At 40.9% G+C, this 17,022-nt stretch overlaps 2 protein-coding genes across 2 annotated transcripts; both read right to left on the bottom strand.

The window, feature by feature from the left end:
• Positions 1–592: 592 nt before the first annotated feature.
• Positions 593–11,734, bottom strand: slc25a42 (solute carrier family 25 member 42). Its single transcript, XM_030074324.1, has 8 exons — positions 11,194–11,734; positions 9,320–9,481; positions 7,949–8,060; positions 6,957–6,982; positions 6,033–6,199; positions 5,521–5,637; positions 4,751–4,902; positions 593–4,648 (listed from the first exon to the last, which is right to left on the bottom strand). The coding sequence occupies exons 2-8, from the start codon at positions 9,398–9,400 to the stop codon at positions 4,323–4,325; spliced, it is 981 nt and encodes a 326-aa protein (XP_029930184.1). The 5' UTR covers positions 9,401–9,481; positions 11,194–11,734; the 3' UTR covers positions 593–4,322.
• Positions 11,735–11,878: 144 nt separating this feature from the next.
• On the bottom strand, positions 11,879–15,723 carry armc6 (armadillo repeat containing 6). The gene is made up of 8 exons (XM_030074323.1): positions 15,566–15,723; positions 15,180–15,310; positions 14,277–14,362; positions 13,585–14,161; positions 13,300–13,445; positions 13,082–13,213; positions 12,779–12,916; positions 11,879–12,685 (listed from the first exon to the last, which is right to left on the bottom strand). Exons 2-8 carry the CDS (start codon positions 15,295–15,297, stop codon positions 12,473–12,475), a joined length of 1,410 nt encoding a protein of 469 aa, XP_029930183.1. The 5' UTR covers positions 15,298–15,310; positions 15,566–15,723; the 3' UTR covers positions 11,879–12,472.
• Positions 15,724–17,022: the final 1,299 nt, after the last annotated feature.

Below are 17,022 nucleotides of genomic sequence, written 5' to 3'. Positions count from 1 at the left end.
GGCATGCAGGGCTCCACTCATTCTTGATGATGGAGCGCCCTCGTGTGGCTATTTCATGTAGTTATATTTGTATGCACTGTGATTACAGTCGAAAAGTCATCTGAAACAAAGTGCCTAATGGTAATGATAGCCTGGTCTCTTGACATTTCTAAATTATTTAATTTTTGAGGGACCGTCTGGTGGACAAGTGGCTTTAAATGTGGGGTGAGGGGACATCTAAGGGTCCTTGAGGGGCGTCAGAGAGATCCTCAGCAATAATAGGAAGTTTAATTCCAGTATAATCTAATTCACTTGAAATTATGATACAAAAAATGGACGAGTTATTATTCTAACACCATGTTTTAGTCTCACCACATTGAATCTGTCAGTGTAAAGCATGACATCTAAACAATTTAATACTAAATGCAATCCAAAATCGAAGGCAAAATCACTTCAAACTGGGGCAGCCCCATAATGAAAGCTTACATGAAAGTTTGAAAAACCCTGTAATGCCATCCAAAGTCATATAGTGCAAAAAGTCACTACACAGGCGTGTATGTATTCAGTTCAATTAGTGACACCTGGAAGAGAAATAATTCCCAAGTAATTGCACTCATTTCAACATACAACTTTATTTGAGAGTTTAAAATTTCAAAATTTTTCTAAAGATACACAATTGTCACTAAGGACTGTACACAAAACATAGTATTAGTATGTTTACATTTGGTTGGCACAAATCACTACAAAACAGCCTTTGTTATCATCGATGCACCAAAACGACAGCAAAATATGAGTTATTCTGTTGTGACATGCAAATTCATTAACACTGTGAGTCTGCACGTCTATGTGATTACCCAGAGAGAGGGTTAAAACGATGAAATTAGCGTAGTTTGCTCTGGCTACATACATATATGAGCCTATGTGGACAAATCAAATCATACCTCAGAGTATAGTACTCGCTCTTAATTAAGCCACTTTCAGGTTCTAGAAAATAAAACTGTACCTTCCTCAGGAAAAAGAAAATAAATTGAAATAAAAAGTAGCGCTTTGGCATTTTATGATTGTCTGGGGGGTTTTCTGCTTATTAGAGTATTTGTTCCAAACAGTTGTATTAGAGTGAACTTATGCTGCTCCTGAAAAGCAACATAAATGTGCTTAGTTCAATATCAATGCACTACCCCTAATATAAGCAATAATAGACCTTCTCAACTATTCTGTTAGATATATGTTAGATATATTAGAGCTTGCTATATTCCTATCCATTTCTTATGTATGAGTAGGGGAAGTCAACATGAAAATAAAGTTTTTTTTAAAAGATTGTTTTGAACTGGCAATGTTCTTGACATTCTTCCTACTGACTTCAGGGTCCATGTCTTTACACATTTGAAAATGCCTACAAATGTGCATCCTTCCTACCTTCCTCGCAGTAGAGGGGTTGGAATGGAGTGGTTGAGTCGGCTATAGGAACCATGACTCATGTAATCACACCCGAGACAGCAATAACCTGCAAGGCAGTTTTATAAGGAAAGGTTACAAAATTCATTTACAAAAACAGGACCTTATGTAATACATTTAAACACAGAAGTCCAACCATTCTTGAACTTCAAGCTACCCTTTTCTTGTCCTTGAATATTTGAGATGTCAAAAGACAGAAGCAAGGCTAGAAAATGGAAGCAACCTTCAAAAAGGTTAGTCAAAGTATTTTAGTCATAGTAAAAGCATTACTATTCCTTACTAGGCACTTAAAGAGTCAGTAGCAAGACCTGCAATCAGGTTCCAGTCACATTTAACACCAAGCAGCACTCTGAAACCCTTCAGCACAGAGACTATGAAGGTTTAGGACTCAGCTGTCACTGCTCCACTCTCAGTTATTTAAACATTTCCTCCCAGAACAGGAAACCTGCAGCTACTGAAAGAGGACAGGGCCATGCATACGAAGGAGATGCTAGAGCTGGAAGCAGGGGAGCATCACAAGACAAAACACTGTGCAAAACAACAGGGGGAGGCAGATGGCTCTCCCCATGAGACTGGCAATGGTACGACCCGTGCTGTGTCACTAGGCTGTCCCAATCCTGGCTAAGGAGGGGTGCTCTGTATGCCAGCCCTCCCCTGGGTGCTGTAGAGACAAGTGCACCACAGTTTTCCACCTTGTGCTGACATGAATACAAACTGAATGTAATTCAGGTGTGCTTGCAAGTCCTGATTCACTGGCCGAATGGAGTAATACAATCACAACATCTGAGAATAAAAAAGATGAGGGGTGGATGAGAGCATGGTGCTCTTTCAGAGGCAGGTTAGAGGGGACAGTTATTAGCTTAATGAATGGATAGTTTGTGTTTCAAAAAAAGCCAAAATATTACATGGTGTGCTTTGCTTTTGGCTAGGGCTGGGCGATATGGACAAAATCAAATGTCATGATATCTTTGACTGAATACCTCCATATCAAAATTGTAGAAATGACTATTCGTGCTTTCATGAGATATTTAAATAAGAGTGTTTGATGAACAATCATTAGTCATGTGAATATGACCAAGTAGGCAGTAGGAAAATCAAAGAAAAGAAAGAACAATCTAATAAGGTCAAAAAATTGCATTTCTTTCCCATAATAATGCAGCTTTTGAAACAATTAAAACAACTTGTACAATACCACAGTATCCACAATCTTAACGATATCTACTGTTATGTCACATCATCAATATAATATCAATCTATCGCCCAGCCCTAGCACTCAACTGCTGGGCTATTTGTCAAATCTTCACATCTCAGTTTGAATGAACAGCGTAGCCTTGTTAAAAATGACAGTACTAACCCCTTTCCTGCCCCCTGCCCCACTTGGCTCTACACCCCAGCTGTCCGCTAAACTCAGCCTGTGGAGTGAGCACCAATGAGCAGGCAGCCACCGTCCCGCTTGTGCGTGTATGATCTAAATATAGAAAACCATGGACGCTCTTCAATGGGCTCCAGCCTGCATCAACAGTGAGGACACGTTACACTGTCTGACATACAGCCAAAGGCGAGGATACTGTCACCAGGTTTTGACACAGTTCCATGGCGCACACTCATGTCATGAGAGCTTGATTGCGTGCAGAGGTAATGTGCAATACTGACAAATTACACTTAAATGTGTTAAATTATGCCTATAACAGCATGACTGTGTACTCACATGGTGGCTACACTAGATGAGTGCATATTTCCAGTCAGGTTAGTCCATTAGCAATACCCTTGTGACTACTACATCTCTTAAACATGAGTATTTTAAGAGTAAATCCACCCTAACCAGACTTCAAAATTGTTATTTTTATCACCTTGAACCAGCCAAAAAAAAAAAAAATCTCTTGCAAACCAGGCATGAAAGACAGGTACCGGAGCTGCTGCACTGGCAGCAAATGGAGGACTATGAGACACAATACTGGTGACAAAGGTTAACTTACTGGTATATGAGCACATTTTATATTTCATAGCTGTTGGCACTGGCATGAAATGTAGCAAACAAATATTTTATGTGTCTACAAATAGAATCCAACTCCCTGTCACTGGAACAACTATGGACTTTGTCCCTTGATCATACTACCAATAATAACCTTGATCATTTAATTTCAAACTTTGGAAGAGTTTCACATACTGATTTCAGTATCTCAAACTGATACACAAATTGCCCTGGCTCTCTAAGATAGAAGAAGTAAGGTGAATTCTGTGTTGGGGTGGATTTTTGCATTGATGCTGTTACTCTGAGAACATCTGCTCTAACAAAATAAAAAAAGAACACAGTACTAATGTCAGTAACATCAGCTATTCTGAATTCATCTTTACAATTAAACATCCCTATATATATCCTTTGGTATAATTCCATTATAATTCCTCCCATATTTCAGTCTGAAGGATCAAATTAAACATACCTTAGAACTCAAATGGAAAGGAGAGTGGTAATCTCTACTGGAAGGTGTCAGTTTTAGGAAAACACACAAGGCAATGGGGAGGCCTTGGGGTGTGTGGACCTCCAAACTCAGACCGATAAACACACATGGAGGCCTGGGAGTCCACAAGGGCAGGATTATTATCACCTATGTGTACATACATGAAATCACTGAGCATATTGCACTTAGATCAACATCACAACATTGTGTAGTGGGTACACAGTACCATCCGAAATACCTCACACTCACTGGAACTGATCCTCCCCATGCTCACACATAAAGCTGGACAATATTTTAATGCTGCCCACACATTCTGAGCCGGTGTGCGTATGTTTGCGTCCAGTGATACACACTCCTGCAGGCCCCAAACTTTCTCTCCTTCCCTCCTCAGAGTGCATCCGAGAGCCTTGTCATCCTTCTCTCCCTCCACTATCGAGCGATGTAGCCCATCTGGTGCAGCTTCCTCAGCAGGATCTGAGTCAGGTCAAAGGTGGTGAAGCTGATCCCCACTGCAATCGGCCCCTTGACCCAGTTCATGCTGAGACCTTTGTAAAGTCCGCGAATCACCCCTTCTTCAGCCACAATCTCACGCATGGTGCCGAGGATGGTGCCGTATGTGTGACCTGTGACTCCTGCAGTCTGCATGCGCCGCCGAACCACATCCAGAGGGTAAGACGCCGTTTGGCTGATGAAGCCAGCACAAGCTCCAAAGGCCAGGCGCTCATATGAGTAGGGCTGCGGGCGCCCACTATGCTCTAGATGGTAGGGGTGTAAAGAAGCCAATCAAGCACACTGTATTTACACATGCAACATGAAGCGTGAAGGTTATGTGTTGGTGCTGGTAGATATTTAATTACCTGCATGCAACTTTTTCAGCGTTTCGTAGGTAAAAAAGCTGAGACCAGCATAGGGCACAACACCCAGGATGGTGGGTGTGAAACCTCGATAGAGCGTCTTAATGCCCTCTTCTCGAGAGATCCGCACAAACACATGCAGGATGTTGCTGTACCTGAAAAGGGAACAAGAAAGAAAAAGTAGATGGAGAAGGGAAGTACCAGTCATCATTTCATTTGCACACAACTCAAACAAAAACATCATTCCAGAAAAATCCTGAGTCTTCTTTGACTGTTTGGATTTTTCTAACCCCAGTTTGCAGCAATGGCAATATTTGGTTACAGAAGTGGAGGTGGAACTATACAACTCTGCCCTTAATTATGATGTGCAACTTTGTTTGTCAAAGAATGGCTGAGGTTACATTCTGGGTTTTCTGGGTTGTCACATGTAAAATTCACCAACTTTTTCGTAATTAACATGTTGAATCTCCATGGCCTATTTAAACATTCGTTTTTATTTTTATTTTCAAAGCATTCAGATTCAGGGATTTTATTACTGTTTATTATTTTTTATTCTGAGGGGGAAGCGAACATGACATGAACATAATGGAAAATAAATACTACATTTTGTGAAAAACCACTTACTGATTTTTTAAATTGAGACTAACCAATTTTCTAACCATGACTGGTCCCAAGAATTTATTCCCTGACTTTTCAAAGTCCCATAACTCCTGTACATTTTGGGTCCATTCTAATACCCAGTGATGTGCATTAACCGTAGAGGACTGCCTTACATCTCCTTTGGTGTGACTGCCATCCTGGCTCGTACCATGTCCAGAGGATAGGTCAGCATGGCTGCCGTGGTACCAGCCATAGAGCCAGCCAGTAACCGTGGAATTGGAGGCAGGGCTCTGGGACACAAAGACAAAAACACATAGATCAGCTTTACAAATTTCTGAACTTGTTCACATATTGGACATCTTTGAGACATTAAATGTGCACCATGCAAAACTGCCCAGGGTCAATTTAAGTGATTAGACTAATCTGACAAAAAGCATGTAATTTGAAGGCAGAGTCTACACGGCACTGATACACAACTTGACTTGCTAAAAAATCATGTGTCTCTTCTGTTTTTTGTCAACTGAGTCTCAAGTGTTAATTAAATAATCTCTAAGTCATCAAGGCAAGGAAAAACCCAAAAGGACACTTGATATGCAGCTCTTGAAGGAAGATTTGCCTTCCAAATGCCTAGATCTGGAGTGTTAATTCTAGCCACTAATAAATCAGAGAATAAACTCCCACTTACTTCCCCTGGAAGCCATAATAGCCTCCGAGCAGCCTCTTGTATTGCTCATGGGCACAGAACTGGATGGCAGCATATGGGATGACTCGCACCATGGTGGCAGAGTTGCCCCTCCACAAGCTGAAGAAGCCATCTTTCAGATAGGTGCGGTAGATCAATTTGTAGGCCTCCTGTGATGAGGGGTAGATATAAAGCACAAACACACACAGGCACAGGGTTGATTACAAAGTTCCTCCTCAACAGTGATAAGCACAAAATATAGCAACATAAAGACCCAGGTGACAGACTGTGATTATCTTAAATTGAATCAACTTTTCCAGTTGTCACTTTCACCTCCACAGTCTTCAGGCAGAGTGGAATATGCTTCACTCCCTCCCGTCATTCCCTTCAAGACTATGTCTCCGTGATATTCTAGCTTCTGACCCGTCCATATTCTGAACAACTTAGGACAGCTAATGGGATTGTCTTAGGCTTTAGATTCTAGCATCTGACTCGTCTGTCATTCACAATGACATTTTCATGCCATCTTTTATGTGCTGATGTTGATAAAAGTCTCTATTTTGGTAAGGATATTTCATTCTTCCTGAAAAGCATCCCCATCCAAATCTAAACCTCTAAGCCTATGCACAATCAAATACCAGTACAATCAAACACCAGCAAGCAGGCAGGCATGCACGCAGAGACACCGAGTCTAGATTAATAATATCCTTTTTGCCTCTAGACTCTGTTGACCAGAATTTGTCATGTAAATACCTTGAACTAATTATATTTGTTCATGCTGGGTGTGCTTAAATGAATTCTCTTCAAACATTGTCTTCTGTAACGGCAGTAGATGACAATTACCCATTTAATTGTGAATGAAAAGCAGTAATTTGCATTATCAAATAACTGTCATGGAATGTGTGAAGCTGCAAAGACCAAACGTACCTTGGCAGAGAATCTTGCTGAGGACACTGCAAAACATACAAATAAAAAAATAACATGTAAAAGATAAATTACATCAATGGACAAGAAGTACAGAGGGCATGTAGTATTCTTTTTGCAGTATTCTTTTTTTCTGTCAAAATAAAAGCTGTTTTCTGGAGATAAGTTGTTTTTCCAAGATAATAATATTGCTGGGGTGGGCAATATTGGATTTTTTTGCCAATATCCAATATACCAGTGTCTTCCAACTCTTTTGGCCAACTGCCAATACTAATTCATACACATATTTTTCTCTCCTGTACTGGAATTACCAAATTATTATGCCTATTCTATCGTGATGGCTCACTGGCAGATGCAGACATAACATACAATGTTTTTCAAACAGTACACAGATATGCCAATACTCACTTTTAAGCCTTAAACAATACTAATGATGTGCCAATATTATTGTGCATCCCTATATTGTATTCTCATGATACTAATTTGTTATTTACAGAATTTCTCAAGATAACAAGTTGGTTTGTTGATATAAAGATAATTTTTTTTGAAATAACAAAAGTGAGAAGTTTAAAGTTATGAATAAACAATTTGTTACAAAAAAAAACCCACTTAAGCCTAAAAAATTACTTAGCTCTATTTTCTGTGGATAATATTTTTCCTGGGGTTAACATGTCATCTTAAGAACATAATATTATTATATCCAAAAAACAAACAAACAAACAAACAAAAAGACAGAAAACAATGTATTTTTGAGATGACAAGATTATGTACAAGTCTGATTTCAGCATTACAGTCAGAAAACACTTCTAAGTTTTTAGGTTACACTGGTTACAGTGAGAATGTCTGCAGAAAACTGAACTCGAACTCTAATATGGTCTCATGCCATTCCTGTGGGTCATTTCATGTTTATGTTCTGCGCTAAAAGACTATGAGACCACAAAAAGTATATAAAATATCTGTTCTAGGTCAGAAAGAACATGGAGCACCCAACTTGCCTTGGAAGATGATTTTAGTTCTGTCCAGCGGGGCTACAGCTGTCTTGGCCACAGCTCCTGCTAAAGCCCCTGACAGCAGTGAGTTCAGAACAGACCGAGTTTGCTTCAGGCCCTGCACAGTGACAGAGAAATCACACTTTAAGATCACCAGTAGAGTGAATAATCCAAATATGATATCATTAGCAAATGTATTGTAATTATCCAAACAAGAGCCATCTGACATCCTTCAGATGTACTGCACTGACCAGAATTGAGTTCAAAATTACAACTACCTCCTAGTCACTACTGAAAACACTCAAGATGAAACACTGCCCGAGTAGACTGGAATGGTGCCTTAGGTGAACCAAGTGTGTTTGAGCTGCTGTAGATCATTAAACCAGGATTGCATAAGGATAATGGAAGACATCTGCCCAACCAGCTCAGGCAGGACTCCTTACAAACGGGTCCAGACGTCCTTACAGCAACCAGCTACAGACAGGAAGCTATACCGCTTAAATACAGAAAGAGCAGGAAGAGGAAGAGGGAAGCACAAATACTTTGCTAGTAAAATGTAAAAGCTTACTCATGGACACATGCCCCTTTTCCACCAAAAAGAACCTGCTGCTGGTTCAGTGCTGGTTCTAGAGCCGGTGCTTAACTGGTTCCAACAAAGAACCGGTTTGCTTTTCCACCGGCCAAGAGCCGAGCGGAGCCAAGTCAGAGCCACGTCATGACGTCAGCGTGAAACGTGATCATGTGGGTGTGGCTGTGCGAGACGCTCGCTCGAATCACAATAACCAACATGGACAACAAATGGACGAGCCATCGTAGCGATGCAAATACTGCTCGTGTGTTTGCAAGCCTACACTGAGATCCAGAGGCGAAAAACGCAATTACTATACGTTTATAGTCTTGGCTGTTCCCGTTTGGGTCTGTAACCCTGCCCACCAATGACGCGGTGGGTTGCGTCATTGGATCTTTCTCTGGCTCCTGTTTAGCCCCTGCCCGGAGTTGGTGCTTGCCTGGAACCAGTTTGGCTGGTGCTTGGGTGGTGGAAAAACAAAGAACAGGTGCTAAGTCAGGCTCTGGCTCCGAACCAGCCCTGGAACCGCTTTGGGGGAAAAGGGGTAACAGTGGAAGGACAAGACATTGGAATGTGGCATCTTTGTGATACACATCTTCATAGCTAATATCAAACCTTACTTAAGAAAAAAGAATTGTCACTGCGCAAAGTCTGAGGAAATACCACTTCCCTTGTTAATCACTTAAAGGAGCTATGTGAATTGCTCAGCTGGATGATCATCATTCAACTGTAGGACAACAGCACAATCAGCAGAAGTATCGAGTGTGGGAGAGATGATGATATCAGTAAGATTTCACATCATAACTTACTTCTGCTTGATTGGAGGAGGCCAGCGGCAGCACTTCTCCCTGTCTGAGTGCTGCCTGTTGCTCCTGGACTCCACTCCCCATCCCCAAGGACTAAACACAGCTGCCACCAACCGTGCTCATGTACTCCGGCCACCGGGGGGCGATACCACTGGGTGCTGTGAGCTAAAGAGTGAGGAAAGAGATAAATAGAGACAGAGGTGTCAGTTTTTGGATTAAGCTAGCCTAAGTACAATTTCAACTGGTGAGACTTTTAGGTGGCCAAGCCTCTACTCTGTTATTGTGTACTCTAACTACTGAAAAACAAAAGGTACAAAAGATGCTGAAAAACTTCTTGTGAATGGAATTTTGCAAAAAATAGCTTAACCCTGTGTTTACCAATGAGCAGAGCTTTTTCTGTTGCGGCACTTACTTTGCATTCTCCTTGCAAACCAAAGCAGTGTTACCTCTAGTGTCTATTTACCAGCTAGTGATTGTGTACAATAAAATATACAACTCTAGCAAATAGTTATCTAAGGGATAATCCAGTTACTCATGACCAACTGGCACACCCTTCAAGGCTATAAAAAGGCACAAGCAAAGCAGAGCTCTGTTACACACGAAAATATCCCCAGATGGAGGTTGGTGACTTGTGGGTGAAAGGTGTCTGTCCAAACAGAGTTGAAAGAACAATACCGTCCTTCTCCCTCCCACGCTGTATCTCACATATGCCAAATCATACCACTCCTTCTTAGCCCTGTTTCAACCTCTTAAGCAAGATATTGTTGCTACCTATTCAAGGAAGACTATAGAGATGGGTGTGAGAGTTTTATCACATAAACAAGAATGGCTGTCTACATGTTGATCAGTGAGCTAATCATTATACTCCAAAATCACCTATTCTCAAAAGGAAGGTCAAAGTACCTAACAACAGGGATAGAGAAAATGGAGAGGCACACAGCAAACTGATGTAATATTGAGGATCTGGGCACTTGGGGGCAACAAATATTGGCATCTCTACAAAAGGGCCTCAAGCCAGATCCTGGAACAAGTACTGATACAAACTTTCAACCCCACCCCTCTCATTTCACCCTGTCCCTTTCCACACGCAGCTCTTCCCTTACCCCTCCCAACCCTTTCCCTCATGTATATCATTTTACAGTGAGCTTGTTCCTGGTTAATACATCAACCTTGGCTGCAACTACAATGTTTTATCCACTTATCATCTATTAACAAAAAAAAAAAAAAAATCCCATTCTAGTGCTATACACAGGGAAGATCAAACATTGATCTGTCATGAGAGACAAATAGCTGTGAACAATGTCACTTGTCGGTCCAGCTGTCATGAGAAATGAATCAGGCATGGCCCAGCCTTTCCACAGAAGTGTAATTTGCATGGTCATGAAATTACAGTGGAAAAATCTAGTGCTTGTGTCAAAAACAAAGCTTTGACTGAGTGAAAACTTCACCTGATTCAAATGGTTATTATGAAAGACATATCTCAATAGTTTGGACATTAACAGCTGTGAAAAGAGTGCAGCACCTCCAAAGAGACTAATGCAAACCTTTGGCTATTATTCTCAATCGTTTGACATCAGCTTAATATGCATTATGAACTGTGCAAACTGGAGCATTGCATAAGCATAGGGGATTTGAAGAGAATCCTGCAGCGCCGACCTTACATGGCCATTGTGTTTACAAAAAAACGACTGGGGGTCTAATCAATGTCAGGCACAAGGTTTGCTGATATTTTCAAAATTGTCATGCTCATTCTCCTGTCTCACTATCTGTTAGTACACCTGCTAACGCTAGCCTCCCATAGCCACAACTTACGTAGTTAGAGCTGTCACCGTTAGCGTGCTAGCGGTCGATGGTTACACAAATACTTGGTGTTTTACCTTATAAATTTCCCCCGCCACCACGTAGAGTCCTTCTGTTGTGCCTGGGTCAGTCCCCCTCTCCGGGTGTTTATTTACAGTCGCTAGCAATGCTCCAAGCCGAGTCTGCTCACTTGAGTTGGACACGGTAAGTAGTAGGTTAGCTAACGTTAGCCAGCTAGTACATTAGTTAGCTAGTACCTAGATATGTTAGTCTAGTTGACAGCGCTGCGACTCCGAAAATATTAAAAGTAAAATTGAGTCTGATTAAAAATTATTTCTGGTGCTGAAGGCACTGTTTTGGAAATATTTGTCATATTCACTGACCCGACAGTGACTCAGAGTGACTGCCACCGTCCATGCTGCTGTAAATATATAACGCTGCACTCCGGTGACCGCTCGCCAGTTAGCTCGACCGATCTGACAAGGGCGAGCACAGCGGAATTGTGGGAAATGTAGTTTCTGTGGCGCATGCTTCTATAGGTCAGTTAGAGGGGCGTAAGCACGAGACAAACTTGGCCAGGAACGCCCAAGAGGTCTCTCTCAAGATTTTCTGTTAGATAATCCTCTTTCAGCTCATTGGTGTCAACAGATACTGAAGCTACAACCGTGTCACACAGAAAAATACAGAAAAATCAACAATACTCTGCTTATCATCACCATCATCATCATGATCCTGCAGACCATATAAGTGAAGTGAAAAAGGTTCCAGTTTAACAACGTTTTATGGCAAACACAATAGAAAATATTACAATAGGGAATGTGTGGCTCTAATACATTAAAAATAAGGCATTCAATACATAATAAAATTGGCACTGCCAAGACAGAATGAGTAATTGGCTGCAATTGTATGTATTCATCTGCTGCAGTGTTTGCATGTAAGATTTCAGTAACACAAACAAAAATTAAATAATTGTGTCACATAATTTGAGTATGAAATATTCACAGCAAATGAAACATGTGTTGTTGGCCAGGGCATCAATTGCATGTCTTGTCAAAATAAGACTATACAGTTGACTGGGAAAAATACAGTAAGCTTGTCAAGGGTGTTGGTGAAATAATCATTTGCACAGGTGACTGTCAGTGGTAAAAAGCCTCATCTGCAACACCTCTTTACCATTATGGATGTGTGTCTAGCTTAACACATGTACTTCTGCTCCAACTATATCCATGCCGACATCTTAAATTACTATTAGCACATATTAAGATGTCACATGCAGACTGAAGAACTTTGCTACTAGTATAACGGTAGGGCTGTGTACTCCTCAGTATCCATCTGCAGCTCTCCAGCGGGCCACTTTCAGTTGGTGAGACTACCATGTTTGCCAGTCCACAGCTCTCGGAGCTCTACTTGGCAACCAAGGTCTCTGAGGGCTGCTTTGCCCACGTCGGCACAGTCCTGATGGGTTTTCAGTGCTTGGGTTATCAGGGCCTCGGCTCCCATCTCCAGGATTGGTTGGCTTAAGTTACGCATTCGTGACACCAGGTTTCTCAACAGCATACACGCCTGTTTCTGTTCATAACAAAGTTAGAAAACAAAATCATTCCCACAGAGTTCTCCATTTCTTAATGGGCATATCATTCATTACTAACAACCTTACACTACCTGCACATTGACCACATCAGTGTGTGTCTTCATAGCCTGCACAGCAGCCAGAGCACCTCCGTTCTCCATGATGACTTTGCAGTTGTTGGGTTTGCGCAGAGCAAGGACACAGAGACAAGCACAGCCCTGCTCACACACCTACGGGAGGATATAAACAGAAATGTGAGGACGCATGCAAAATTTAATTTCATTCAGGAGCAATTTGTTTGTCTGAAATAACATTTCTAAACTGAATCATTAGTAAATACCATAGCAAAGGAATGAGCAGTCATTAAGCATCTTAAAAATGAGGTTTTAACTTACTGATGGATTGCTAATGTGTCTGTTCATGGCAATTACAATCAGCTGGACTCCTCCCGCATTCACAACAGCATCTTTTACATCATCATTTCCTGCTATGGCCCGTATAGCGCTCAATACCTGCCGAACCAACTCCTATGAAGGGAAAAGGGCAAGTCATTGAGAAGACTGACTAAATAGCATGTAATTTTTTTTTTGCCACAATTATATTTGTTATCTACCGGTGACTCGTAGCTGTCTGCAAGCAACGTCATCATGAGTTTTAATCCTCCCAGATCACATATGTCTTGACAGAACTCATTTCTTACAGCCAGACGAGACAAAGTTGCACACAGCTCACTGAGAACAGACGTATTATCGAGGTGACCTTTAAGAGAGAAACAACAAAAATATATGCATGACATTAAACCACATGATTGATAAGCACAATTTGATTCAACCCAAAACACTGTGGCTGAATTTATAATGGTAACAGGTTCAGATTTCTTCAAAAACACCCGTCTTACCTTTAGCAGCCTCAACTAAAACCTTCAGTCCATTGTGTTCAAGAACAATAATCTTGGCGTGCTCATGAGCCTGCCCAAATGTAACCCGCACATCATCATCAAAGGTCATGAACCTGAGAGCCGCGCAGGCCTCCTTGACCAGCTCAGCACATCCACTGTGCTGTGTAATGGCCCTGGTCAGCAGTGGCAGGACTCCAGCTTTCACCAAATCCTGCCTGTTCTGTTCATGCTTCAAACAGCAGTGGCGCACTGTGCGGACGGCAACACACAGCACAGATGCATCTGCCTGGTACTTGCTGAGGATTTCCACAAGGAGGTGCCGGCCCTCCAGGTCCAGCAGGTCTGGCTGTCCGTCTGTCAGCGCAGCCAGGGCAGACAGAGAGGCAATCAGATCCTCCTGCTCCTCCACACTCTTTTTGCAATAGGAGAGGATGACGGGATAAGCGTCTTTTTGGGCAGCGAGGTACCTCTGGGCAAATTCAACAGAGCATTGCTGAGTGAACTCTTTCAGGGCTGCCATTAAATCAGTGTCTGTGAGGTTGGAGGAGTCTTTCCCAATTTTAAGGGAATCCAATGCCTGTAGGTGTGAAACACATGAACAAAGATGAGACATGCTGAAGCTGAGATTTTGACACCTGCTGTTTTTGCAGCAAATGATCTTCATATTCCTCACAACAAAAATCAAGACCCACCTGTAAGATTTCATGTGTTTGCTCCTCTTGTTTGTCATCAGATAATGAAACTGGTACAGCTTTCACTATACAACTGAGGTCAACACCTGCAGACACATCATTGAAGAGGATGGAGATAAGAGTGAGCGGGGGGAAGGCATTTCAGCACAGATGTTAAGATGAATTACACACACAACACATTCCATACTCAACTACACCAAAACTACAATTGCCCAGTGTTGCTTTGAATATAATGTAATAATACTGAGTATCTACATGAGGTGTTGGGCGACCCGTTGTAAGCGGTACAGCTTCTGGTTCCAGTTCTGGGTGGAGGAGGAAATAACCACGATACTTGACACGGATGTTTAGAGTTGGCAAATGTTAATGTACATTGCACTGAACGTTTTTTTTTTTTTTTTTTTCAGATTATTTCACTGAGGCGTTGAGTCAAGTCTGTGTTAAACAACTATCCCATATATATATATATATATATATATATATATATATATATGTCCACCTATTCCAATCAACTTCAACTTGCATGTCTATTCCCCTTCACTGATGAACTTTGTCTTTTTTCCTTTTCATTTTTTATTCACATGCTATGATAATATTTTTTTTAGATCGTTCCCCATGCCACAATAAATAGTTGGAGTTTTTGTGACAGATGCAGCTGCTATTTGACCTCTATTGAACTCTGTTAGTTGCTTTTATATGTGAGCACTGTGAGTATGTATATCCAATGAATCAAAATGTATTTGGATATTCTGACCCTGCTCTTTAGATTTATAAAAGGCGCACAATTGCCAAGGATTTATCCCAATATAACATGTGAGCATCCATCAACAGTGAACAACCATAAATGAGAAGGATGACCTTATTTGGGACTCAGCAACATTATACTGGTGCACATTATATTACCTTGAGACTCAAACTGCTGCACAGCCTCCCTGAGAGCCTCCTCAGCATCCATCTCAAACTCCTCGATGTTCTCCTTGACAACAGCATCAAAGGTTTCCTGTGTGATACGTCTGGCCATCTTTATCTCCACTCTGAAATGCAATTGTATTGGTAATGTCGTCAAAAACTGACAGAATACATTCATTTGTATTCACTCTGCATCTCTCTATTCTCAAATTAGCTCGACTGGGCTAACATAAACGTTAGCAGAGATGTTAACTGGTGTTAACTGATGTTGGAATGGAAATTTTCTGCCCCAACTGCTAGCTAACATGCTATATCACTCACACTGCTAACATGTAAGAATTAACATCCCATAAGAAATTAGCCAAGTCATTTCACTTAACTGTTGCCACCGCCCAGTGACAGAGAGCCTCAACTATTGTGAATGAAGGAACAAGCCGCTGATTATTTACGCTCTTTCCGTGCCGCTTCTGTTGTTATCCGCACCTGCAGTGAAAGCTGCTCAGTTTCATTGAATAGCAAATTCCGTAAAAGGGTCCTACCCCTAAATTTGCTCGGTGGGGTTGGACACCAAACAACAGTTCCGCATTATGAACACGTCGGGGCAAAAACAGGATTTATTCTTTATAATTTGGGTTAATATGTTATAAAATAGCCACACAAAGGTAGAATCGTTTTTCATACCAACACAGAGGTTCTACGCGTCAGTCTAACATAAACTCACTGTCCAAAAATATATTCACATTTTATTCATCTGATACACTCCTGATCAAAATTTTAAGACCAGTTGAAAAATTGCAAGAATTTACATTTTGCACTGTTGGATCTTAAGAAGGTTCTAAGTAGAGCTTCAAAATGCAAAAAGAAGAAATGGGAGTGAGACAAAAAAAAAAAAAAAAATGAGTAGGCAATTTATTGCAAACAACCATTAAACTGAGATAGGCTGTTCATCAGCTCATCAAAAGTTTAAGACCATATCTCAAAAAAAAAAAAAAAAAAAAAGGACGAAAAAAAACTTTGAGAGGGACTTGGGAAAAAGATGAAAAAAATAAGGTTTAATTATAAATTTAATAATTTTATTCTATTAAATCAAAAATTGTATTGTGCATCGATAAATGAGCTGTGTCCCACTTTTTTTTTTCTTTTTTTTTTTATGGCATATGCATTCTGTTGCCCCAGTATGTATTAAATGGGCACAGGAATGAAATGAGCTGCAGTGCTGGAGAACTCTTATTGTACTTACTTCATCCCATGTTTATAAAGGTCTGTTTTGATTAACAGTTCATTGCTTATGCTTTTTTTTTAATTAAAAACATTTTAGATTGCATAAGATCAACTAAGACCTGATGAAAACTGGTAGAATACCACTGTAGGTGGACTGTAAGATATGACATGTTTGCTTTCTTCACTTCAAAATTCTCGCTTTTTATTTTTCATAACTTAAGTTTAAAAGTCATACTGATGCTATCAGGGTTAAGTTGTCTTGGGATATAGAACATTTTAAATAGAAAGCCCTTGTTATAAACCAGAGGTGTGCAGTTTGTGATAGGGTCTCATGAAAAGATGTGTTTGAGTTGCATTGTGGGGGAACATAGAATCCAGCATTATTTTGACTTTGACATAAACATATTAAAAGTTTGAATACTTTGGCCTCTTCTTCATTCACTGACCCCTCTGTTTTTCTTGTGTATGTTTTGGTCTTCTGGCGGGACAGAGAAATTACTTTCGATTTGCCCTCAAATTCAAGCAGACAGCTTTCCCCATCAACCTCAGCCAGCAACCCAGGAAATCCACAGAGCTCACGGCATGCTTCGATTTGCAGAGTAAAGGTTGCTGAAGA

This window comes from Myripristis murdjan, chromosome 17 (assembly GCF_902150065.1).
Source record: "Myripristis murdjan chromosome 17, fMyrMur1.1, whole genome shotgun sequence".
In the NCBI taxonomy this organism is placed as follows: Eukaryota; Metazoa; Chordata; class Actinopteri; order Holocentriformes; family Holocentridae; genus Myripristis; species Myripristis murdjan.
This window is presented reverse-complemented; position numbering and strand designations above follow the sequence as displayed.